Source organism: Aotus nancymaae, unplaced genomic scaffold, assembly GCF_030222135.1.
Source record: "Aotus nancymaae isolate 86718 unplaced genomic scaffold, 86718_ANA_hifiasm-v0.15.2.pri h1tg000161l, whole genome shotgun sequence".
Taxonomy (NCBI): Eukaryota; Metazoa; Chordata; class Mammalia; order Primates; family Aotidae; genus Aotus; species Aotus nancymaae.
Window position 1 is genome coordinate 1,715,979 of NW_026988576.1, and position 27,226 is coordinate 1,743,204.

General features: G+C 39.3%; 1 protein-coding gene across 2 annotated transcripts in view; it reads left to right on the top strand.

Moving 5' to 3' along the window:
• Positions 1-6,865: 6,865 nt before the first annotated feature.
• The window catches only part of BIVM (basic, immunoglobulin-like variable motif containing), a 29,368-nt gene continuing 9,007 nt past the window's right edge, over positions 6,866-27,226 (top strand). For both annotated transcript variants that reach the window (XM_012440937.3, XM_012440943.3), the window contains exons 1-6: positions 6,866-7,465; positions 14,706-14,832; positions 20,662-20,757; positions 21,365-21,469; positions 21,687-21,781; positions 26,501-26,633. In XM_012440937.3, the coding sequence (XP_012296360.1) occupies positions 6,988-7,465; positions 14,706-14,832; positions 20,662-20,757; positions 21,365-21,469; positions 21,687-21,781; positions 26,501-26,633 (1,034 nt within the window). In that variant the 5' untranslated portion in view covers positions 6,866-6,987. The remainder of the gene's footprint in view (positions 7,466-14,705; positions 14,833-20,661; positions 20,758-21,364; positions 21,470-21,686; positions 21,782-26,500; positions 26,634-27,226) is intronic.

Below are 27,226 nucleotides of genomic sequence, written 5' to 3' on the forward strand. Positions count from 1 at the left end.
ACAGGGGCCGAGGTGGCGGCCAGCTGCGCGCCTTGAGTACCTGACCCTCCGCTGGGCACCTGAGCGCCGCCGGCCCGGCCTGCTGCCACTCTACGCGCAGCCAGCTGGGCATTCAAACATTTTATTTAATTCGATACCAGCCTGGATTGCCAGGGGTCATCGCCTCTCCGGAGCCCCGTGGCGTCCGGATGGAGGCCACTGCATGGGTATCCGCTCTCCCGGGAAGGAGTAGAGGGAAGAGCTGGGTCGCAGAGGGAAGAGAAGCACCAGGGAGAGAAGGGCCTAGCTCTCTGGTGAACAAAGCTCGATTAGGAGGTGTCATGTGAATACCGGTGACCCCTGTGAGGCCGTCGGTCTCCACGCCACGCTGGGCAGGGTCTGGGAACCAGTGCGCGGCGGCTGTCGCCTTCCCCTGCACGCCCGCACCCGGGCCCCGGCCGCCGCCAGGTGTCACGGGCGCGCCGCCCTGGTCAGCTCAGTCGGACCCGCAGCTGCCTCCTCTGCCAGGCTCCCTCTTGCCAGCTGCCCCGAAAACCCAGAAGGGCCGGTGGCTCCGAGCCAAGGCTGGCCTGGTCGGGCGCCAGGGCCGAGGGTTTCTTTCCTATTTTCTTTTGTGCAATTGTCATGATTAATGATATCGACTCGTTTACTCAAACACTCGAATCGGAGCCCCAGCTCTTAGCCCGGATGCAGCAACTGCCCGCGGGCCTCCTTTAACACCAAGCGCGTCCGCGGGCCGCGGGGCAGGCATAGTCGAGGCGGTCACTCGGGGCCTCGGCGCGCTCCCCCTAGCGGAGAGCCTCGTCTTCCGGCCGGCAGGGGAAGGAGGAGGCTGGAGAGTGGCGAGGCGGCCTCGGCGGCCCTCGGGCGCTGCGGGCTGGGGACCCCGGGTCCTCGGGACAGGCGCGGGGGCGCGGGCCGCTGTGGCTACGGGCAGGGGGCGCAGCCGCGCTCCTTCCTCTCCGCCTGCACCGCCTCCGCGTGCACTGGCTCTGCGCGGCGTGGCCCAGCCTGCGCGACTGTCGCCTCCATCCCGGCGGCCTCCGAGCCCGGCCGAGCTTGGCAGAGGACGGCGGTGGGAACGCTCCCGGCCTCCCCCGGAGCGCGGGCTGGAGGCTGGCGCCGGGCGCGGAGAACTCCCTGTATCCTTTGGCAGGCGGGCGCCTTGGCTCTGGGGACCCGCAGGTCTGAAGGGGAGGAAGGGGCCTGGAGGGCGCGGGAGGACACCAGGTTGGAAGGCTGGCGTTAGCTTGGCCGGGGGCTACGCGCGTCTGGTCTCACCTTCCGCTACACATTCAACCCTTACGAGGTCACCTGAGTGCCCCTGCGTCTCAGTTGCCTTCTATACAGAATATCTATCAGGGTATTTTGTCATATCAAAAGGCTTTACTGGAGAGATTTTTAGAGATGTTTAGTTCTCTCATAAACTTGATACCTGAGAATATAGACAAAATATAACCTGAAAATAGTATAACCTAGGTGATGAATATTGGCTTTACAAATGGACGTTTATTTTACAGAACACTTCATTCAGTGACTTTGAACGGTCGTGACTGGCGGTGCTTTTAAAGCATGCTATTTTATAAAATTTTGCTTTACATAGGAGCAAACCATATTTCTATTGCTTATGACGTGATTTTATGAGTAAGCTATTAGTTGAGCCTTAGGTCCTGCAGTCATTCTTAGTAGTAAATCTTTTTTTTTTTTTTTTTAATGGAGTTTTGCTCTTGTCGGCCAGGCTGGAGTACAATGGCACAATCTCAGCTCGCTGCAACCTCTGCCTTTCGAGTTCAAGCGATTCTCCAGCCTTGCCTCCTGAGTAGCTGGGCATACAGGCATGCGCCACCAGGCCTGGGCTAACTTTGTTGTTTTTTTTTTTTGGTAGAGACAGGGTCTCACCATGTTGTCCAGGCTGATCTCAAACTCCTTACTTGAGGTAATCCACCTGCCTCGGCCTCCCAAAGTGCTGGGTTTACAGGCGTGAGCCACCGGGCCGGCTTAGTAGTAAATCTTAATATAGCAACACCTCACTTGCCTGGAAGAGGGAACCTAAATCAATCAGAATGAGGGCCTATAGTAATGCCTGGCATGCTGCAAGCAATTAAGAATTATCTGTTGAATGAGACGTCTACAAATGCTAGGCTCTGGGGATACAATAATCTAATCATGTAAAGACATAAGCACAGATGGAAGTGTAAAATCGCCACCTGGTAAGACCTGTGCGAGGAAGGGACTGGAGTCTGTACCTGGTGACCTGGCCTAGTTTGAGAAGCCAAGAAAGTTTTCCCCAGAAAGTGACATTTGAGCTAACATTGGAAAGATGAATGGGAATTAACTATCAGAGAACCAAAAAGTAATGTAGAGCTTGGGAGGCAGGGGGAAGGGAATGAAATGGAGCTAACCAGATAGATCTAGGGACCATCAGGAGTTGGCCTTATGTTCTGAGAGCAGAGGCTTTCAGGCAGGGGAATTCTGTGATCATATATATGTAGCAAACTTTATTTTCTAATATCTATGCACAGGTCAGATTAGAAGTGTCAACTCACTGGGAATGGTTTATAAATATACAAACAAAAGGAGATACAAGGTGGGTCAAAACAGTGAGGGCTGCAGCCTATTAAGTGGAGGGACAAACTGCCTCTCTGTATCTCAGTACTTCCTGAGGCTATAGTTATAGTACAATCATTGATATCTATAATGATTCTGTTATCAGTATTATCGGTAATAAATCATGCTTTTAGTTTACTTTAAGAAAGCTAGAATCTGAGCAAAGTACTGAGGATGCAATAATAGAAGCCCACTTGGCCTCTTGGGGCTCTCACTGTAGTGAAAGAATAGACCTGAGACAGACAGTGTGGAAAGAAAGTAAATACTAGTAGTGTTTGGGTCATGGGATTTGGGTAATTTCCATTTTCCTGGAATGTCTTTTGGTACTTTGCATTTTTTGGTAATGTTTTACTTATAAAATCTAAGAATATTATGCAATTTTCAAAGAGAAATTTACCTAAACGTCGTTTCCAATGAGAATGTTTCATGCCATTGGATTGTAGTGACAGTCAATATAAAATGCATCTTTACGTTGATGATCTTCACTTTTTTTTTTTTGCCAAAATTTCAACCAAAGAGATCATTCTTGTTCAGTGACCATTATTTAAAACCAAACAAACCCAAAACACAAAAAACCAGACTGTTACTTTTTTCTCTCTTTCCTTTTTTTTTTTTTTCTGAGACAGAGTCTTGCTTTGTGGCTCAGGCTGAAGTGCAGCTCACTGCAGTCTCGAACTCGTGGCCTCAAGCAATTCTTTCACCTCAGCCTCCCAAAGCACAGAGGTTTCAGGTATGAGCCACTGTGCCTGGCCCACACTGTTACACTTTTTAATTAATCGAGTGCTATGTTCTTAATTTAGCTTCCAGGAAGCTTAATCCCAACTTTGGTGCTCAAATGCAGTAATTTCCCTTTGCCTGTGTTTCTGATAAGAATATTCTCCATGGCTGGGCATGGTGGCTTGTGCTTGTAATGGCAGCACTTTGGGAGGCTGAGGTGGGAGGATTGCTTGAGGCCAAGAGGTTAAGACCAGCCTGGGCAACATAGCAAGGCCCTGTTTCTTTTTTTAAAAAAGATATTATTCTCCTATATATGTTCCAAATGAGCATACTTTTAAAACCCCTGCCTCCTGGTGGCCCACACCTATAATCCCAGCACTAAGGGAGGCCAAGGCATGCAGATCACCTGAGGTCAGGAGTTCCAGACCAGTCTGGCCAACATGATAAAACCCCATCTCTACTAAAGATACAAAAATTAGCCAGCTGTGTGGCACCTGCCTGTAATTCCGGCTACTCTGGAGGCTGAGGCAGGATAATCTCTTGAACCCAGAAGGCAGAGTTTGCAGTGAGCCGAGATCACGCCATTGCATTCCAGGCTTCATGACAGAGGGGACTCTAAAATAGGATAAGATAATCCCTACACTGTCACATGGAGAGCTGGTCCCACAGGCAAAATTCCATTCAGTGTGAGGAAGGAAGACCTGGAAAAGTAGAAGCTAAGTCTGAGATGAGGAAATAAAAGGGGCAGTGCCCGGAACATTTCTGTTTCCTGCCAAACTCACTCCAGTAACCTTTGCCTATTGCCTCTCACCATGACCATATGCTCTTTCATTCCTCACCTCACACAACCCACCCCCATGCCCCAACACCACAAATACCTACCTGTCTTTCCACCATGCTGACGTAGAGAAAGGCATGAAGATCACAGATGAGAAGTAGAAAATGCTATGTTAGGACATCTGCTAAGAGTCAGAGCAACTCTGTCTTCCAAAAGACAAGAGTATGGTCTGAATAGCACCAGGTACTGAGCTGCCCTCTCCCATCAACACTGCACCGCCAGATGAATATGGAGAAAGTGTCAGTGCTTCTACCTAAGAACCCGCTACACCTACTCCAAAATTTTTTTTGCCAAAAGAAGGTGAAAGTTTTCAAAGTGAAACCACAGAAGGTTCCACCTTTTATGGTAATGTTCCTGTCCAACTGACTCTCCTGCAAACAACCATAAACTTTGCACAAATTATTTAAAAACTGAAGTTTTTTTTTTTTGAGACAGGATGGAGTGCAGGTCGTCCATGCTGGAGTGCAGTGACACAATCTCAGCTCACTGCAACCTCTGCCTTCCAGGCTCAAGCGATTCTCCTGCCTCAGCCTCCCGAGTAGCTGGGATTACAGGCATGCGTCACTACTGCCTGGCTAATTTTTGTATCTTTAGTAGAGATGGGGTTTTATCATGTTGGCCAGGCTAGTCTTGAACTCCTGATCTCAAATGATGCACCCTCCTCGACCTCCCAAAGTGCTGGGATTACAGGCATGAGCCACTGTGCCCAGCCTAAAAACTGAAGGTTCGAGTAGAGAAAAAGCATGCTTTAAAAGTAAAGAAAATGGAATTTTTGCCTAGCACATGTGGAGTCCTAATATGGAACTCTGTTTCCTTAAATGCTGTTAAAGCCATGCAGTACCTTTGCTAGTTTTTCCTCACAGATCAGGATAACTCATGACAGTTATTTTTGTTTCTAATTTTTTAAGTAAGCAAATAGGCAGAGATATTAACTGGTAAAAGTTCAACTCATCACCCAGGGTGGATTGAATCTCTTGACTGATGCTCTGTTGCTGGAACCCTGAGAAATCCACATACTTTGGCCAGGCACCTTCTTGAGGTTGTCTTCTGTGTGTCCTGGGATGGTTCAATTCACCAAAGTATAAATCTTCAGCTTCCTTGCATGCCCTCAGTTGCGATTTAAGCTTTCTGTTTTCTTCCCCAAAGGAATCAGTTTAGATTTGAAATTCAGTTTTTCCTGAAACTGATCAGAAGTTACTGACACCTTGATTGAATCCGCTTTTTGTCAGGTGATGAATCTTTGAAAAATGTACTTTCTATATTCTTTGTTGATTTAAATCTGTGACCATTATTCATCATGTATCCTTTATGCCCGTGGACTTAAAAAATCTTGCTAATGCGTTATTTTTTAGATATCTTTATATCCATAAAGATATGATTCACACACCATATAATTTACCCATTAAATTATACAATTCATTCGCCTTTAGTGTATTTACAAAGTTGTGTGTTCATTGCCACAATCATTTATAGAATATTATCATTTTTATAAAAAGAAACTCCATCACCCCCAAACCCCAAGCCCAAGGCAACCACGAAGACGTTCATGGAGACTTTCTGTCTTCAAAGATTTGCCTATTCTTGACGTGTTATAGAAATAGAATCATATACTAGCTGGTCCTTTGTGACTATCTTCATTTACTCAGTATAATGTGTTCAGGGTACATCCATGCCGTAGCATGGGTCAGTACTTCATTTCTTTTTATTGCCAAATGATATTCCATTGTATGGATGTACCACATTTTATTTATACATTTATCAGTTGGTGGACATTTGGGTTGTTTCCATTTTTTAGCTATTGTGAATAATGCTGCCATTAACATTTGCGTGGAGATGTATTTTCATCTGTCATGGATATATACCTAGGCATGAAATTGCTGGACCATATGGTAACTCTGTTTAATTGTTGGAAGAACTGTTTTCCAAAACAACTGGACCATTTTACATTTCCACTAGTGGTGTATGAGGGTTATGATTTCTCCACATCCTCACCAACACTTGTTCTTACCTTTTTGATTATAGCCATTCTAGTGTGTGTAGGGTGTTATCTTACTATGGTTTTGATTTGTATTTCCATGATGGCTAATGATACCGAGTATCTTTTCATGTGCTTATTGACCATTTATTTTCTTTTCTGTTTCTGTTTTTTTTTTTTTTTTGAGACGGAGTCTCGCTGTGTTACCCAGGCTGGAGTGCAGTGGTGCAATCTTGGTTCACTGCAACCTCCGCCTCCCAAGTTCAAGTGATTCTCACGTCTCAGCCTCCTGAGTAGCGAGGACTCATGTCTTACCACACCTGCCTAATTTTTGTATTTTTAGTGGAGATGGGGTTTCACCATGTTGGCCAGGCTGGTCTTGAACTCCTGACTCCAAGTGATCCACTTGCCTTGGCCTTCTGAAGTGCTGGATTACAGGTGTGAGCCACGGTGCCTGGCCTTATCGGCAATTTCTATACAATTTTGGAGAAGTCACTATTCTAATACTTTGCCCATTTTTAAAAATTGGGCTATTTGCTTTTTAATTATTCTCATGCATTATTTTAGACTAATTTAAAAAATAAGATAGTCAGTGATCATGGCTCTAGTCATATTGTAGTTGTAAAATTAATATAGAATGAAAGCATATGTATGCATAAAATTGCAATTTTTTTAGTGCTGTTTGTATATCTGGTGGATTGTTGATCATTCTTTTTCCTTCCTGTTAGGAGCTCACTTTGCAGCTCTCCAGCTTTTATAGCATGCTGTAAACAATTGTCAAAGTTGTTTTTCAAGAAACAGAAAGAGTTGCAACTTCTTTCTAGTAATAGAAACTTTTACACTGCATTCAATGCCTAACGTTGCAGAAACAGAAAGGTCAAATGATTCTGGAAATGGTGAGCACAAATCTGAAAGAAAGTCACCTGAAGAGAGTCTACAAGGTGCTGTAAAATCTTTCTGCACAAGTGCCTCAGAAGCACCCTTGGGTCCCAAAGGAGATGGTCATTATCCATGGAGTTGTCCAGTGACTCATACTCGGGAAAAAATTTATGCCATCTGTTCGGACTATGCCTTTCTCAACCAGGCAACCTCAATCTATAAAACTCCAAATCCATCCCGCTCTTCTTGCCTCCCTGATAGTACTTCTTTATCTTCTGGAAATAATTCATCAAGATACATTGGTATCCCGACTAGCACATCGGAAATCATCTACAATGAAGAAAATAGCCTGGAACACTTATCCAACAGCCTGGGCAAGCTACCTCTCGCATGGGAAATTGATAAATCTGAATTTGATGGGGTGACCACAAATTTGAAACACAAATCAGGTAAGGAAGGAGCCATGAAGTTCATATGTGAAAATAATGAGAAAACAAACACTATGTCTTGTTTAATCTTGCCATTACATATATTTTTTCTTTTATAATACTAAATAAGCAACGTGGCTATCATCTTGTCTGTCACTGTAGTTTTAGGAAAGTAACCTTGACATAGGACATGTAGTTCATTACTCGGTTTCCACTGGAAACTTCAAGCATAACTTTCATATTAAATATTTTGAGAGCTTTGAAAATCTAAGAATGTTGTAAAATATTATAGATAAACAGATGGCAGCTTAGAAAAGGTTAATAACATGTCTAGAATAACATACTACTGTTTCATAGTTTTATAGGCACATGCAATCATATTTCCTGACAAAATATCTCTTTTTCTTACTATATAATGTTTTAGCTTTTTTTGCTGTTAACAAATTTTTAAGCACCCAGCAAAGCCTCCATGTACCACTGAGTGGGTTGTGTACTGCTCAATTTAAGAAGATGCTGTTTACCTAGGTTGTGCACAACCTTCACAGTTGCAATAGGATGGTCCTATGGCAAATAGAAATACTTTACACTTCTCTATTTTGAATTCAAAGTAATGTAGGAATTTCATGAGGCAGGTACTGTTACCCCCATTTGTAGGTGAAGAAATTGAGGCTTAGAGGGGATAAATCTCTTGACCAAAGTTGTACAGTTAGTAAGAGGTCAAACTAGGATTTGTATTTTAATTCTGGGCTTCTCTGATGATTTTGTAAAACCTTAATGCTTCTGCTTGTTCATCTGCAAAATCAGCTTGTTTTATAGAATGTTAAGTAAATTTGTAATTCTCAAGGGTAGGAGGGGATTTTGCTTTATTGTCTAAATTTATAACTAATGAGTCTGCAATTTTCTTTTTGTTTATTGCCTTTGTCCAGTTTTGGAATTAGGTGTATGCAAATCTTCTAAGAAAAGTTGTGAAGTGTATTTTCCTCCTGTTTTCTGAACATTTTCGGAGAGATATTAAAATCTCTATTTATAATTATGGAGTTGTTTTGATTTCTGTTAATTTCTGACAAATTTTAACTTGTCCATGTCATTAAGTTGTCAAATTTGAGGGCTTAAAGTTAATGTTATCCCTCTAACATCTAAGGAATCTGTAGTGACTACTCCTTTTGCATCCTAATACTGGTAATTAATTTATTTTCTCTATTTTTTTTTAAACTGATCAGCCTAGCAAGGAGTTTATCAATTTTGTTCATCTTTTCAAATAACCAGCTTTTAGATTTGTTACTTTTCTCAATTGTTTGTCTTCTATTTCATTGGTTTCTGTTCTTTATTATTTCCTTCCTCTGACTGACTTTGGGTTTACTTTGTTCTTCATTTTCTGACTTCTTAAGATGGAAGCTTAGATCATTGACTTTAGACTTTTCTACCATAAGCATATGATGCTCCAAATTGCTCTTTAAGTACTGCTTTAGCTGCAGGCCACAAATTTTGATATTCTTCTTATTATTTAATTTGAAATATTTTCTAATTTACTTTGCAGTTTATTCTTTGATACATGTATTACTTAGGTGCATGCTGTTTAATTTTAGATATTTATAGTTTTTCTAAATATTAATTTCTAATTTAGTTCCATTGTGGACAGAGGGCATATGCTCTCAGTCTTTATAAATTTACTGAGACTTGTTTTATGACCCAACATATGGTCTATCTTGGTGAATGTACCATGTGCACTTGAAAAGAATGTGCATCTGCAGTCATTGGGAGTATCTATAAATATTAATTATGTCAAAGTATTTGAAAGTGTTATTCACATCTTTTGTGTCTCTGATTAACTTGTGTCTTGTTCTGTCAATTGTTGAAAGAAGGGTGTTGAAAATCTTCACTATGATTGTGAAGTTGTCTTTTCTGCATTTAATTTCTTTTTTAAAAACTAATACATGTTTAATAACATAAAATTTACCATCTTAAAGATTTTTACTTGTGCAGTTTAGCGGCATTAAGTACATTCATGTTGTTGTGTAACCATCATCACTATTCATCTCCAAATCTCTTTTTGTATTCCAAAATAAACTTTGTACCCATTAATCAATAAATCCTGATTCCTTCTCCACACAGTAATGGAAACTGCCATTTTACTTTCTGTCACTGTAAATTTGACTATTCCAGGCACCTTATGTAAATAAAATCATATAGTCTTTTTATGACTGGTTTATTTATAGCCACCCCTGCTCTCTTCTGGTACTATTTGCTTTGGAATACCTATTTTCATCCTTTTACTTTCAACCTATTCCTATCTCTAGATCTAAAGTGAGTGTTTCAGAAATGAGTGTTCCATTTAAATTATATCTATAGTTCATGTCATTCCTTACACAAATGGACTGAGAATCAAACAACAGAAATATAGTTAGCTAATTTTTTCTGTTACTTTTTCACGTGTGAACTCATGTATACAAAAGCATATTTTTTTAAATCCATTCTGCCAATCTCTGCCTTTTGAGTGAAGAATTTAATCCATTTACATTTAAAGTAATCACTGATAAGGAAAGACTTTGGTCATTTTGCTGCTTGTTATGTATATATAACCCACTTTCAGTTATTGATGTTATAAAATTACACCTTTATACATTGTGTGTCTGAAAACATAAACTAATAATTTTTATGCATTAATCTCTAAAATAATGTAGAAAACAAAATATGGAGTTAAAAACTATTTTTATAATAATAGCTTTTTTATTTTGAGATAGGGTCTTGGTATCTTGCCCAGACTGGAGTGCAGTAGCACGACTTCCTACAGCCTTGACCTCCCAGACTCAAGCAGTCCTCCCACCTCAGCCTCTCAAGTAGCTGGGACTACAGGTGCACACCACCACGCTGGGGTATTTTTTACATTTTTTGTAGAGTTGGAGTCTCACTATGTTGCCAGGGCTGATCTTGAACTCCTGGGCTCAAGCAATCCTCCTGCCGCGGCCTTGCAGAGTGCTGGGAATACAGGCATGAACCACTGCACCTGGCCTACTACTAGCTTTTAAACTAATAATTATTTTTCAGCCAGGTGAGATGGCTCACGCCTGTAATCCTATCACTTTGGGAGGCCAAGGTGGGCAAATCATGAAGTCAGGAGTTTAAGACCAGCCTGTCCAACATGGTGAAAACCTGTCTCTACTAAAAATACAAAAATTAGCTGGGCCTGAGTGATGGGCCCTGTAATCCTAGGTACTTAGGAGGCTGAGGCAGGAGAATCACTTGAACCTGGGAGTGGAGGTTGCAGTGAGCCAAGATTGCCCACTGCACTCCAGCCCGGGTGACAGTGTGAGACTCTGTCTCAAAAAAAAAATTTCACAAATGTATTAGTCTCATAAATCCTATAGAATACAAACTCTGGAGTTGTAAACGAACAAAATAACACTGGCTTTTATAATTGTTCGTGTATTACCTTTACTGATGTAAATTTGTTTTTTTCCTATGGCTTTGAGATACTAGCTAATGTCCTTTCATTTCAACCAGCAGGAATCCTTTTAGTATTCCTTATAGGACAGGTCTAGTGGTAATAAACTTCCTTGGTTTTTGTTTGTCTGGGAATGTCTGAGTTTCTCCTTCACTTTTGAAGGACAGTTTTGCTGGATTTAGGATTCTGGTTTGAAATTTCTTTTCTCTCAACACTTTGAATATATCAGCCTACCTCCTTCAGGCTTCCAAAGTTTCTCATGAGATCCATTGTATGTGATGAGTTGCTTCTCTTGTTTTTTTTTGAAGAGTCTTTGTCTTTCTGCAATTTTTTTTTTTTTTTTTTTTTTTGAGACAGAGTTTTGCTCTTGTGGCCCAGGCTGGAGTGCAATGGCATGATCTAGGCTCGCTGCAACCTCCACTTCCTGGGTTCAAGCAATTCTCCTGCCTCAGCCTCCCAAGTAGCTGGGATTACAGGGATGTACCACCATGCCCGACTAATTTTGTATTTTTTGTAGAGACAAGGTTTCTCCATGTTGGTCAGGCTGGTCTCAAACTCCCTACCTCAGGTGATCCGCCTGCCTTGGCCTCCCAAAGTGCTGGTATTACAGGTGTGAGCCACTGTACCCGGCCTTGCAATTTTATTATAATGTGTCTTGGTATGGGTCTAAGTTCCTCCTACTTGGAATTTGTTGAGTTTCTTGGGTGTTTATATTCATGCTTTTTAAATCAAATTTGGAAAGTTTTTTGCCATTATATCTTTGGATAATCTCTCTACCCGTTTTTTGGTGTCTTCTCCTTCTTGAACTTCTGCAGTGCATAGGTTGGTCCACTTGATGGTGTCCCCAGGTCCCTTAAGGTCTGTTCACTTTTCTTCAGTCCTTTTTCTTTCTGTTCCTCATACTCAATTATTTCAGTTTTCCCATCTTCAGGTTCACAAATTCTTTCTTCTGCCTGCTCAAGTCTGCCTTTGAATCACTCTAGTGAGTTTTTCGCTTCAGTTTTGATATTTTTCAGCCCAGTAATTTTTTTTATTTCCTTCTAAGTTTTATGTTTCTTCATTGATATTTCCATGTTCTTCATACATTCATCTTTCTTTAATTCTTTTAGCATCTTTAGGATAGTGATTTTAAAGTCCTTGTCTAGCAAGTCTGCGATTTGGTTTCCCAGAGATGGTTTCTGTTGGTTTATATATTTTTTTGTTCCTTTGAATGGACCATATTCTGTTTCTTTGTGTGCCTTGTCATTTTTTTTGTTGTTGTTGGAAACTAGACATTTGAATGTTATTTAATAATGTAGTAACTCTGGAAATTGATTCCCATCTTTCCCAGAGTTTGTCAATTTTAGTTTTTGCCCTTCTCTGTGACTCTCTTCTTTTTGGGTTCCCTCTCACCTCACTTTCAGTGATGGTGATTGTACAGGACTCTACTTTGGTTCTTCCAGTAAAAAAGACAGTGGATTTTCTGCCTTTATTTGCTCTTCTCATACCTTTTTCTAAAAGGCAGTGTGGTGAATTCCTACGTGTGTGTGTGTGTCTGTGTGTGTGTGTGTGTGTGTGTGGTGTTGAGGCTGTATGCATGTGCTGTGGGTAGGGTGAGGAATGGAAGAAGGAACTTGGTAATGAGAAGGAACAGTGGTCGAAGGTTCTTGAAGCTGATGTGATAGGAGGCAGAAGATGCAGGTGTTGCTCTTTTATGTTCCCATCTCAAACTTAGCTTTCACTTTTACAAGGCTTCTTTCCCTTAAATAGAATGAACTTTTGCCTGTGGGACCAGCTCCTTTTGTGGCAGTGCGGGGCTTTTATGAAGTATGCTTATTTGGACCATATATGCTCATTGATCCCAGGGGCAATCCTAGATTCAACAAAAAGAGAATAGGGTCAAGGTCATGGAACCCTAGAGGAAAGTGTGAGTACAGTCAAGGTCACACATTTCCATGTTTCATTAGCCTTAAATTTTTAAGTGGATGGGAAAACTACTTAGGGAATTAAGTCATTATTAGGCAGTGAAGACATTCAAGAAATGTTAGAAACTCATTCTTCTGTCATCTGACTCTCTAAGAGTCATTTTACCAGTGAAGGAAATTTGGCACAATGAGATTTGGCACAATTGCTCACCTTTGCCAGTGATGTTCAGCTCTGTGAAAGTGTGTTCTCTGTAAAAGCTTAGAAAAAGTAATTAAAAGGGTCAAGCACGGTGGCTCACACTTGTAATCCCAGCATTTTGAGAGGCTGAGGCAGGAGGATTGCTTGAGCTCAGGAGTTTGAGACCAACCTGGGCAACATAGCAAGACCCTATCTCTACTAAAAATGCAAAAATTAGCTGGGGACAGTCATGTTCACTTGTCATCCCAGGTACTCTGGAGGCTGATGTAGGAGGATTGCTTGAGCCCAGGAGGCGGAGGTCACAGTGAGTGGAGATTGCATCACTGCACTCCTGTCTGGGCAACAGTGCAAGACCCCATCACAAACAAACAAAAAGAATAATTAAAAGGAAGGTGAAACATTGTTTCTTGACTTTAAAGTCTTCATTATTATTACATTTTTACAGAAATTCCCTGTATAATAATAGTTCCTGTGTTCCAGCTGTTTGTAGGTGCCAAATGGTTTCAGTGTAAAGCATCTTGAATGAACAAAACTGATCTCTTCCCATGTTTGCTTACTAGGCATATATGTATATAATCTGTTTTCTAGTTTTTGAATGACTCATAAAATTGAAATATTAGCCTTCAGTTAATTTTTATAACAAAACTGTTGTAAAATAGAATATGTGTGCAAGATTCAAGTATTTGAGCATGGCTATCTGAAATCTTAATAGTATTTTAATGAAATGAGGCGTAGATGTTATTTATTGATATTTTACTTACATAACTTTTTTACTAGATACTTCACTAACATCATTCAGAAATAAAAAATATAAAATTTAAAAAGTATAGCATGGATACCCCATTCTCCATGATGTGGTTATTTCACATTGCATGCTTGTATCAAAACATCTACATACTCCATAAACATGTGTACCTACTATGTACACACCAAAATTTAAAAAGTTAAAAAGTATAAATTCTCACTCTTACTTTTGGCTCCCTTTCATCTTAGCTTCCAATTCTCTCTTCCTCAGTAGTAATCACTGTTGTTTGTCTTGAGGGTCTTTTGGAGAATGTATGTGTGTGTGTGCATTTGTGAGTGTGTGTGTGTACGTGCATATATACATGCATACGTGCACACAGGAGGCTTTGATTTTCATTGTAGTTCCTGTGCTAAGGTTGCATTTTAGTAATGTGCATGTGTGCATCATTCTTCATCCTATCATCTCTGTAGGCCCAGAGATATTTTTAAACATCATATCATCACATTATTGGATCCGGTGCTTTTACTTTCCTAACAGAGTTGCATTGATTTTGGTTTTATCGTTTTCTTCATTTTCTGGAAAGTGGTCTAGTTAAATTTTTTACTGTTGATAATTTGATTTTCTAGGTGTGGCTAAAGATTTAGTGATTAATTGTTTTGCCAGCTAAGTGACTAGCTCTGGAATTGGAGTATAAGAACCTGATATAAAATAGGATTCATGGTTGTTTAAATTTGTTTTTATTCTCTCTTTCTCTTTAAGGTAGGGGACTATAATTGAAACTACATGTATTATTTCATTGTGTTTGCAAATAGAACCAGTGGCAGTTATTTATTTATTATTATTTTTGCTTTGCACTCTCTCAGCAGAATTATTAAGGCAGTTACTTCTTAATTTTGGTGCATAATTAATTTTTGTCATTTCAGTTTACTTCATCTTAAGCATTTTGCTGATTTTATACTCTTATATTCTAGGCAATGCAAAGAGACAAGTTTCCAAGAAAAAAACTTCAGATAAAAAAGGAAGATATCAGAAAGAATGTCCTCAGCATTCTCCTCTTGAAGATATTAAACAGCGGAAAGTATTAGACCTCAGACGATGGTGATGTTATCAGTTTTAACTTTTTTCATTTTTGAAATATCTAATATATGTGGGCAATAATTTAGCAGTTTACAAATTAATACATTATAGGTATAATGAATATTTTTAGTTCTAAAATTATTACCAGGATTTCTGAATATTTAAAGTCTACCACAAATGTTTGAAGTAGATTAATAAGGAGCTATGCTCGTCTTTCCCCGACTCGGCTGATTATTTGAGTCATTTGTGTGATTCCGCGTAACTGCCATCTAGATTTAACAACGATTAACCTTTTGATGTCATTATACACTTAGCTTTTCTTTGCTGAAGAATTTTCAAGTAAGTGACCGATATTTATCATATTTCATCTCAAGTTACCTAAGTATGCATCTCTAAAAAAATGACTTTTTTCTACTTAACCATAATACTTTTGTCATATCTAATAAGATTAATAATATTTCCCTAGTATCTAATTCCCAGGCTAAAGTCACGTTTCCCAGATTGTTCTGAAAAGGTCTTCACATATTTTTGTTCAGAGTGGGACCCAGCTGTGAACCACATGTTTGCTTGTTGTGACCCATAAGTCTCTCAATCTACGACAGTCTCCACCCCACCTTCCCCCTTTCCCCTTGCCTTTTAAAAATTCTATTTATTTTAATCGACAAACAAGAATTGTAAAGATTGACTTATTGAAGAAACTTGACCAGATATTTTGTAGGATGTCCTACATTCTAGATTTGTTCTTTCCTTTTAGTTTCCTAAATTAGTCATCTAACCTCAATATTTCCTGTAAACTTCAAGTCGAATATAAAGATTTGATTAAATTCCAGTACAACATTTTATGTAAGAATACTGCTTGAGTGGGCCTTCATACTTCAAACGTTTCACATCAAAAGGTACATGGTGTCTGATTATCCAGTATTAGCAATTCTAAGTGATTACTGGGTTAAGGTGGTGATAGCTGTATTCTACATTGACGAGTTATTTCTTTCCTTTCTGCTACCCTCAAGTAATCAGTAGGGTGACAGAGTGGCATTAGGTAATAGCCAGGTTCCATCAACTTTTTACCTTATGATTTTAGCCAAATGGATTGACAGCCCAAACCCATTGATGATCCTTGTCTGAATCTTTGTTGTAAAATGGTTATATTTCAAAATTCTATCTTTTTAAAAAATTTACCTTTATGACCCACTCTTGTTCTCTAGTTTTCATTCATCAACTGGGGCTATTTGATTATCTTAAAATACAGTTCCTAGTCTAAAGAAAACAAATTTAATTCATGCCAACTTTTATGTATTACTGACTCTCATTTGAGTCTTTAAAATTCGTTTGTATGACATTTTAGAAATACATTTTTATCACTTATTTAATAAATATTGGTCCCTTTGCTGTAGGCTGAGAAACTGAGATGCATACAACATGGTCTTTGTTTTCCCAAGGTGTAAAATCTAGTTGAGGAGAGGGACTAAACAGAAAAATATTAAATATCTTAGGCAGTTTGTCGTGTGATGGGTATGAATCCATAATTAACCATGAAAGGAGGTAATGATCACCAAAATGCTTTACAAGGTCCTGGGTCTTAAGGGAGGAAATATGAAGAGTTGGAGGGGTGAAGGGTCTTTGAAAGGATTATAGGAGGCCGGACACGGTGGCTCACGCCTACAGTCCTAGCACTTTGGGAGGTCGAGGCGGGTGGATCACGAGGTCAAGAGATCGAGACCATCCTGGTCAACATGGTGAAACCCCGTTTCTACTAAAAATACAGAAAATTAGCTGGGCGTGGTGGCGCGTGCCTGTAATCCCAGCTACTCAGGAGGCTGAGGCAGGAGAATTGCCTGAACCCAGGAGGCGGAGGTTGCGGTGAGCCGAGATCGCGCCATTGCACTCCAGCCTGGGTAACAACAGCGAAACTCCGTGTCAAAAAAAAAAAAAAAAAAAAAGATTATAGGAAAGTGTCTTTGAAATGTGGGTAATGAAGAGAGAATAGCTTGTCTAGAGTGAGGCTCAGAGAAGCCAAGAAACCTACCAATGTCACGTGGCTAATAATCAGAAGATCTTGTATTGAAACCGAAGACTCAGACTTCAACATTCGTGCTGTTTCCCTAGAATACATGTCATGATCTCTTTCTTAGATATCAGGCTCAAGATTTAGATTTTGTTTTTTTCTGAGTTAAAGATAAGCCATGGACAATTTTTTAACAAAAGGAACTTTTATAAGGATAAATTTGGAGTAGTTAGTATGTAGGGAATAATGGAGAAGAGACACTAAAGTAAAAAATATTCATTTTAGTTTCTTTGAAAAGAAGGCTTAGCTCATTTGTCCTTCTAATTGCTTAGATTTAAGCTTTGTTTCAACAACAAATATGCATAACTGCATTTTAATAACATAACATGTGAGGCTGTGAAAGCTAGCACTAGGAAGTATAGATGGGAGGAATGCACTGAGGGGAAACCATCACCAAGACTCTAAGCCTATTTTCCACTGAGAATATTACAAGATTAGGTTAGAAGGGGGGAAAGTCCCATAGAAACTAGGAGAATGTTGGTAAACGTTTTAATCTGGTCATAAACAAGACTAGAAAACAAGTTTAGACTAATGAAAAAGTGTGAAAAATCTTAAGAGAAACCTTCCTTTTCATCTCCTTTTTAAAATGTTCAGGCCAAATTTAGTGTTACGAGAAAAAATATACACATGCATGTGATACTTTCTTAGTAAATATATGTAAAGATAAATTTTGTAACATATAAAACACTGTTAGTATTGGACTTGTAAAATAATCCCCAGAATTGAACTCTGGCAAAAATAATCACAGCAGAAAAAAAAAATCAGTCAATGAATGCTTGTGCTTTATCAGCATGGGCCATATAGCTTATGATGATGGAGCTATTAATAATCACTTGTCGGCCGGGCGCGGTGGCTCAAGCCTGTAATCCCAGCACTTTGGGAGGCCGAGGCGGGTGGATCACGAGGTCAAGAGATCGAGACCATCCTGGTCAACATGGTGAAACCCCGTCTCTACTAATACAAAAAAAAAAAAAATTAGCTGGGCACGGTGGCGCGTGCCTGTAATCCCAGCTACTCAGGAGGCTGAGGCAGGAGAATTGCCTGAACCCAGGAGGCGGAGATTGCGGTGAGCCGAGATCGCGCCATTGCGCTCCAGCCTGGGTATCAAGAGCGAAACTCCGTCTCAAAAAAAAAAAAAAAAAAAAAAAAATAATCACTTGTCCACAAAGATGTCTTAGGTTGGAGTTCACACTCGTATTTAAACAACTAGGGCAGATTACTTGAATAAGAACAGTAGTAAATTGCTCATATGTTTCCAGGGAAGGGGGAAAGGGGAAAAAGGGTGTTGTGTTGTTCAGTGGGCCAAGAGTTTCATTTTTGTGAGATGAAAAACTTCTGTTGCCCAATGATTTGTGTATAGTTGACACTACTGACCTGTACACTTAAAAATGGTTTACATGATAAATTTTATGTTGTATGTTTATTTTTTATTTATTTTTAAAATTTATTTTATTTTTATTTATTTTTTTATTTAAATTCTGGGTACATGTGCAGAACTTGCAGGATTGTTTCATAGGTATACACATGCCATGGTGGTTTGCTGCCTCCATCCCCTGTCACCTACATTAGATATTTCTCTTAATGTTATCCCTCCCCAATCTCCCCATCCCCTGCTATCCCTCTCCTAGCCTCCAACCCCACAACAGACCTCAGTGTGTGATGTTCCCCTCCCTGTGTCCATGTTTCTCATTGTTAAACACCCACCTATGAGTGGTGTTTGGTTTTCTGTTCTTGTGTCCATTTGCTGAGAATGATGGTTTCCAGATTCATCCATGTCCCTGCAAAGGACGTGAACTCATCCTTTTTTGTGGCTGCATAGTATTCCATGGTGTATATGTGCCACATTTTCTTTATCTAGTTTATTGTTGATGGACATTTGGGTTGGTTCCAAGTCTTTACTATTGTAAACAGTCTTTGAACATACATGTGCATGTGTCTTTATAATAGAATCATTTATAATCCTTTGGGTATGTACCCAGTAATGGTATTGCTGGGTCAAATGGTATTTCTGTTTCTATATCCTTGAGTAATTGCCACACTGTTTTCCACAATGGTTGAACTAATTTATACTCCCACCAACAGTGTAAAAGTGTTCCTATTTCTCCACATCCCCTCCAACATCTGTTGTCTCCAGATTTTTTAATGATCGCCATTCTAACTGGCGTCAGATGATATCTCAATGTGGTTTTGATTTGCATTTCTCTAATGACCAGTGATGACGAGCATTTCTTCATATTTTTGTTGGCTGCATAAATTTCTTTTGAAAAGTGTCTGTTCGTATCTTTCACCCACTTTTTGATGGGGTTTTTTTTTCTTGTAAATTTATTTTTTGTAAAATTAATTTTTTCTTGTAAAGTTCTTTGTAGATTCTGGATATTAGCCCTTTGTCAGATGGGTAGCTTGCAAAAATATTTTCCCATTCTGTTGGTTGCTGGCTCACTCTAATGATTGTTTCTTTTGTTGTGCAGAATTTATGTTTTTTATTTTTATTTTTATGTTGTATGTTTTTATCACAATTAAAGAACAAAGCACAACTGTGGGAGGATTCAATAGATTTGACAATGAGGTGTTGAAGACAGCACTTAGTATGTTAAGTGACAGTTATTACTTTTGTGTATCATTTTGTGTAGTTCAGTCTATAGATTTAGGGGTCATGGCCCATGTTCTCACTTATAAGTGGGAGCTGAACAATGTGAACACAGGGACACAGGGAGGGAGGGAAAAACACATACTGGGCCCTGTTGGGGGGTAGGAGATGGGGGAAAGAGAGCATCAGGAAAAATAACTAATACACTTGGGGCTTAATACCTAGGTGATGGGTTGAGATGCAGCAAACCACCATGGCACACATTTACCTATCTAACAAAGCTGCACATCCCCCACGTGTACCCTAGAACTTAAAAAAAAAAAGATTTAAGGGTCATGGTTAACTTGTATGTGTGCCAGTATGCATAGTATATGTACATATACAAAAGCATATATGTACACATGCATATGTCTAATTTTTCATTTTGTAAATTAATTTTTCAGGCGACACTTATGTTGCTCTTAGTGATGATCGGTCTTATTTCTTTGTTTCATTCTGGCTACTTCTTAGCATCTTCTTTAGAAAGCAGTAGAATAAGATCATTTGAAAGCCAACCTATTCCTTCCTTAAAACAAAATAGTCTCTCTCTTTCTCCTTCTGTTCACATTAGCCTCAGTTTCTCTCTTGAATCATGACTATTTGGAAAATTGTCTGGATTACTTATTGCCACTGAATCATGCCATGGAGGGATTTTGTGTTTTACTTTTAAAATTCTCTGTGACAGGAGAAGTACTGCTTCATGGCTTCTTGCCCAGGGATTTTAGATGGACACAGTGGGTAATAAATGGATGATATTTAGTTTGGGTTGAAGAATCTCTCTGAGAAGTTGATACATGAGGGTAATGCTATGTTTCTCCTGTATTTCTGAAGAAGCTAATAATCATGTATGCAGTTCAACCAGGATTTTAAACCAAAATTTTAATAAGTGATGTCTAAATTTATGTATTATTAATTTTTTTCCCATTGGTTTAGATAACATCCACTTTAACTGGTAGTTAGTCATACTTAGCTGTCTTTATTAAAGTAGGTGATTTATTGTTATTTTACAGTTATGACATGATTAATTAGGAAAATGGAAGATTTTCACATTGATTTAGGGGATCAAATATTAACACTCTTAATTGCCATGAGTTTTCTATTTCTAGCATGCCTATTTTGTATTCATTCAAGTGAAGAAAATGGTCTTTTGTTTTCTTAGGTACTGCATAAGCCGACCACAGTATAAGACTTCTTGTGGCATCTCTTCGTTAATTTCTTGTTGGAATTTCTTATACAGCACAATGGGAGCTGGAAAGTAAGTATTATCAATTTATCAATATCCCCAAACTCCAAGATAATTTGATGTTGCTTTTTCTAAAACAGAAAATTTTTAAGAAGATATTTTTTATAAATTAGAAAAACCCTGCTGTATTTTAGTATAAATCTTTTAGCTTAAAATATATACATGTATTATTTTCAATAAAATAAAAATGGGCTGGGTGCCGTGGCTCACACCTGTAATCTCAGCACTTTGGGAGGCCAAGGTGGGAGTATTGCTTGAAGCCAAGGAGTTTGAGATCAGCCTGGGCAACAAAGCAAGACCCCATCTCTACAAAAAGTAAAAAAATAAAAAAAACTAGCCAGGCACAATGGCATGTACTTGTAGTTCTAGCCTCTAAGGAGGCTGAGGCAAGAGGATCATTTGAGCCCAGTCGTTTAAGGCTGCAGTGAGCTATGCTTATGCCATTGTACTCCATCTTGGACCACAGAGTGAGACCCTGTCTCTAAAAAAATAAAACAAAATAATGAAAAATGTTACTAAAATTATTTGCCAATCAGACAAGTATATTAACATTGAGATAGGTTATATTTGCATATGACAGGAGTTGAAAAATGAAAAGCAATGAATGTTTCTTTTGTAGTCTTCCACCTATTACCCAAGAAGAAGCTTTACATATTCTGGGCTTTCAACCTCCATTTGAAGATATTAGGTTTGGTCCTTTCACGGGAAATACAACACTTATGAGGTATGAAGACCCTCTTAGAGGCAATACTTTATTTCTAGTTTTGCAAAATAATAACGCTGTAGATGTGTGTTGATAGTAAACCATGTATTCAGCTGCTGGGTCTCAACTTCTTGTAGATAGGCCAACTTTGGGCTATGCCTGAATTTCTTTAGAATTAGAATAATGCCATCTTTGTTGTAGAATTGTTGGTATGAGCAAATCTTCTTGTTATTTTCAGGTGGTTTAGACAAATTAATGACCACTTCCATGTAAAAGGATGCTCTTATGTTCTATATAAGCCTCATGGGAAGAACAAAACAGCAGGAGAAACTGGTAGGTATACATATAGAAGATTCACACACACACACACACACACGCACACACAATTTAGAGTCTATCTCAAAGACTGGCTGTTTAGATTCCTGGAATGTTATGTAAACCCTCAACACAGTCTGTTACTTGCACGTCTTTTTATCTGAGGAAGAAATCATAATAGTAATCTATAGGGCACTTCTTAATATGCAGTTTAATACTTTACTTCTTCTAATCTTTTCATGTAGAACCTTTAGAACTTTAAGGAGTATCATAAACACTACTGTAACACATTGTATTATTTGGGTCCATGATGTGTGTGTGTGTGTGTGTGTGTGTGCGCGCGCGCGCGCGTCTGCGCCCGCATGTGCACTTACTAGTAAAACTCTAAGGAAGCAGCATGGAGTTAGCAGTTTTTCTTCCTAAGAAGGAATGTAAAGATTTGAGAATATTTGCTGTTTGACCTGTGTGGTAACACAAAATGACAGGAGAATAGACTGTGAAAGCGACAAAGTTCTATAAAATAGTCTTGGTTATAACAGAGGTATTAATGGAGTTGATCTCAAGGATATTTTAGTTATGTGCTGATTAAGTAATTTTTAGTATTAGCAATTTCCATTTTTAAAATTGTTATAATCTTTTGACTGTACAAATCAGAAAATTGTAAGACATTGTTAAAGACAAAATTATTCTGACACTCCTTAAAAGGATAAGGAAGACTTTATTTAAGACTTGGAAAGACGGATTATAGTAGGGATGAGAGATCAGGCTCAACTCTGAATACAACAAAGACAGCTGGGAGTTTATAGCCAAGGGACACAGCAAGGACTTTAGGGGTGGGAAATTACTAAGAGGGGACATCAGGGGTATGGAGAGTCTTGCTAAACTGGCCTAACAGACTTCTTGCTAAAGGCAGGTCAAGGGCTGAGACATTAAGAGTTGGTAGGGGAAGGGGGCGAAGAAGTTGATTAGATATTAAGGGTTGGGGGTTCTCTCTAAACTGACTTAGCAGGATTCTTGCTAAAACTGGATACAGAAGTCTGAGGTCCAGGCCTAGTTGAGAAGAGGACTCAAGGATTTATCAAGAAGAGAACTGTTGTCAATAGAAGGTGTATGGTTTGCCAAGGTAAAAGACAGCCCAAAGTAAGATATATTTCTGTTGACCTATATTGGGTATATCAAGTTGGTTACTTGGAGGCAGGCTTGGAGATTACATGTTGGTTTCTACACGTATTAGTTTTGTGACCTTGAACAAGTCACTTGCTGAGCCTTGGTGTAGACCTTTTATCATTCTATATTTGTATAGGGTCAGTGTGAGTATAAAAGGAGACATATCTGTAATGTGCTTAGCACCCTGTGTTACAGAGTAAGGACTCGGTAAGAGCTGGCATTTATTCCTAATGACTAAATTCTATGCATTCACATGGGGCCTGTCTATCCCTCTGGAAAACACTGCTTTAAATGCTGTGTTGCTATTTAATTATGTTTCTAGTGAGACCGTCACCACACTACTCTCAGTAAGTGAACAGGCAATGAAAAACTACGAAAGGATATATTATCTTATTTGGTAATTTTCTCTTCAGCTGTGTATAGTTTGCTTTTTGTACTATCTATTGAATTTGAGTTTTTTAAAAGAGGTTTTCAATCATTTTTACTATGTAGTTCTTTTAAAAATCTGTTTGTTTTTAAAAATGGTCTCCTTACTCATATTTTCAAGCCCTTTGTTTTTTAAATATATTGAAACTTTTTTCCTCTGTATTTGGTGTAATGTATGAAATCTATATCTATCTGATTTCGCTGTCTCTTATTTCTTCTGGATCTCATTTGAGGTGTCTTCATTTGCCATGAAAAGAAAATGCATAATTTGGCATTGTCTTTTATAGTTCTTGAATGTTTATTTCCACAATATATGCCAAACCTTTTTCTGGTCCAAAAGATTTTCATGGTCATTCTCTAGTTATTAGAAGGTATAATAATGATTCTGTCAATTGTGTTCATTAAAAGTTTTATAAATGTCTGCCAATGACATTTTGCACCCTGTAAACAGAATGCATAGCAGTTCAGTGAAAGAGTAAGTGTTTGTTTAAAAACACTTTTTTTTTTGAGATGGAGTTTTGCTCTCATTGACCAGGCTGCAGTGCAATGGCGTGATCTCAGCTCACCGCAACCTCCACCTCTGGGTTCAAGGATTCTTCTGCCTCAGCCTCCTGAGTAGCTGGGATTATAGGCATGTGCCACCACGCCTGGCTAATTTTGTAGTTGTAGTAGAGACAAGGTTTCTCCATGTTGGTCAGGCTGGTCTCAAACTCCTGACCTCAGGTGATCCGCCCGCCTCAGCCTCCCAAAGTACTGGGATTACAGGCATGAGCCACTGCACCCAGCCAGATTTTTTTTTTTTCTTCTTCTTTTTTTGAGACAAAGTTTTGCTCTTGTTGTCCAAGCTGGAGTGCAGTGGCGCGATCTCGGCTCACCACAACCTCCACCTCCAGGGTTCAAGTGATTCACCTGCCTTAGCCTCCCAAGTAGCTGGGATCACAGGCATGTGCCACCATGCCCGGCTAATTTTGTATTTTTAGTAGAGACGGGGTTTCTTATGTTGGTCAAGCCCAGCCAGATATACTGGAGTACTAACTGAACTTCTGAATTTACCTTCCCTCAGTAATACATTTGTGTCTTCTCATACACAGAATTACTTTTTTTGGACAACTACCTTAACATATTAAATGCCGTATTTACTGTCTTGGCACTGTGGCTCACGCCTGTAATCCCAGCACTTTGGGAGGCCAAGATGAGCTGATCACTTGATGTCAGGAGTTTAAGGCCAACCTGCCCAACATAGTGAAACCCCATCTCTACTAAAAATATAAAAATTGGCTGGGCATGGTGGTAAGTGCCTGGAATCCCAGTTACTCAGAGGCTGAGGCATGAGGATCGTTTGAACCCGGAGGCAGAGGTTGCAGTGAGCCAAGATTGTGCAACTGCACTCCAGCCTGGGTGACAGAGCAAGACTCTGTCTCAAAAAAATTAAAAATAAACAAATAAATGCTGTGTTTACTATCTTTTATTTCAGAGGGTGATCTTTTTCTGATTTTGGGCTGAAATTGTTGGGGCGTCCCATGGTAGACTTCTCTATACCATCATACCCTGTTCCGTGAACGGCCTCACTGGCTGTTTCCTGAGTATATTCCCTCTCCAGTGGTTTTGTTTTCTCATTATGCTCTTTCCTCTGTCTAGATTGTTGAAATCCTGACACTTCATTAAGTTTCATCTTGAATGCTACCCCTTCTTGACTCCTCAAACCTGATGTGCTCTTTCTCCTTTGAATTCTGTACCCTTTTTGTGGCACTATCCTATTCCACCTGCTATTAAAGTTACTTGTTCTGTCTTCCCTACTAATGCACTTGAGAGACCGTGCATCACTCCTTGGCTGTCTGCTGCAGTGTGGACCTGCTGTTCTTAGTGGTCTTCAGCTATTTCAGTGGCCAGAAGTCGATCATTGAAACTATGACTTGCAAGCTCTCATCTGCTTCATCTATTTTTAGGATTTCTAGTTTTAATGGGCTGTTTGTTAATAAATAATTTAGCTTCTTCCAGGAGATGCAAGTTAATGAAACCTCAGTTAATACCTTTGAGTACTAAGTGCTGGTAAGAAGTCATTTCTTATGATCATACTTTTGAAATTGACAACTATTTTAGTTATAGCAAATATACGAAGAAGAGTGGGCATAAGAGGTTGTTGTGGTACTACCAGCCTGTCTCTGTAGAGATGTTATCTCGTCACTTGGCTTGTGAAGGCTACTCCGCTAACCTCTAAGTTTTGTGGAAAGATTAAAGTGTGTGTTAGTATTGTAGAAAATGCTGGGTTCTTATCACATAAGATTAGGCTCACAGACACTTTGAAAGGTGAGGGGGAACAGAATTTATTGGGTAAAAAGGAAAAAACTCAGCAAAGCAAGAAGGATTCCTGCTAACAGGCCCCCATCTCACAGATTGAATTGCAGGTTACCACACAGGTTCAGGAGAGGCCAGTTCTTCTCCCCCACTGCAAACAGCGGGCACTTCCCGAGGCCCAACCCCATCCTCCCAGCACTCAGGCCAGTTGAAGATTCTCCAGGAAGCCCTTTTTATTTGGCCGTTTCATTAGTAGGAGAAGTTTGCATTTTAGAAACTTGTTTATTTCCTGGAATTTATTTTTATTCATACATCAGTAGTCTTTAAGTTGGGATGTGCATACTGTATATATATTAGAACCTGTGTATTATAATCTAATTTTAAATTCCAGTGATTTGTGTATCTTTTATAAAGAATATTGGTACAGTAGTGTACGTATATAGTTTATAAATGCATGTGCTAAAATTGGACATACTTGTTCAGAATTTTTAGTGATAGCTATGTATAACCAGAAAAGTTGAAACCACTGCTGAATACACTTGGTGTTAGGTTTCAGACAAATTAAATTTCATAGACAACTGTGTGTGTTATTAGAAGGTTTTGGTAAGTGAGGACAGATTTTAGTTCTTTAGTTTGCAAATGAGATTATCTGTGTTTAAAGGGTAAAGCAGAATACATTTATTAACATTCTTTGTACCAATCAATAGCTTCTTGTTTTTTCCCCAGCAGTGTCAGTGTGTTTCAAGTAATGTCTTTTCTGTCCTTAAGCCCTTAACCAGTCCTTTGTGTAAAGCATGGACATTGCTTTGTGGCCTTTCAGTTTGTTTGTTTGTTTGTTTATTTTAATAGCTTCAGGGGCCCTGTCAAAGTTAACCCGGGGATTGAAAGATGAATCGCTGGCTTATATCTATCATTGCCAAAATCATTATTTTTGTCCAATTGGCTTCGAAGCAACCCCTGTTAAAGCTAATAAAGCATTAAGGTAAGCATTGACATGTTTTAGAAAGTGCATTTTAAGAAATATTAAAAAATATTCGAAGTCTCTGAAATTGGAAGGCTTGGCGATCTGCTTTCCTGACATCAAGTTAGACTGTTGTTTAAACATTATGACTTACTCTTCTGCAGAATTGCATTTAGTTAATTGTGTTGTTGAAAATTTCCATTTAGATACTATTGTTCAGTCATTATAGGAAAAAGTCATTTGAAAAGTCACTTTTTTTTTCCCTTAGAGACAGGGTCTCACTCTGTCATCCAGGCTGGGGTGCAGTGGTGTAATCATAGCTCAGTGCAGCCTCAAACTCGTGGCCTCAAGCAATCCTCCTGCCTCAGCTTCTTGAGTAGCTAGGACTACAGGCATGCACCACCATGCCCAGCTCATTAAATTTTTTAATTTGTGTTTTCTGTAGAGACAAGGTCTTGCTATGTTGTGCAGCCTGGTCTCAAACTCCTGGCTTCAAGTGGTCCTCTTGTCTGGGTCACCCAAGGTGCTGGGATTACAGGTGTGAGCCACCATACCATTCCTGAAAAGTAATTTTTACATTTATTATGAAACAGTTGCAAAGGATTTTACAGATT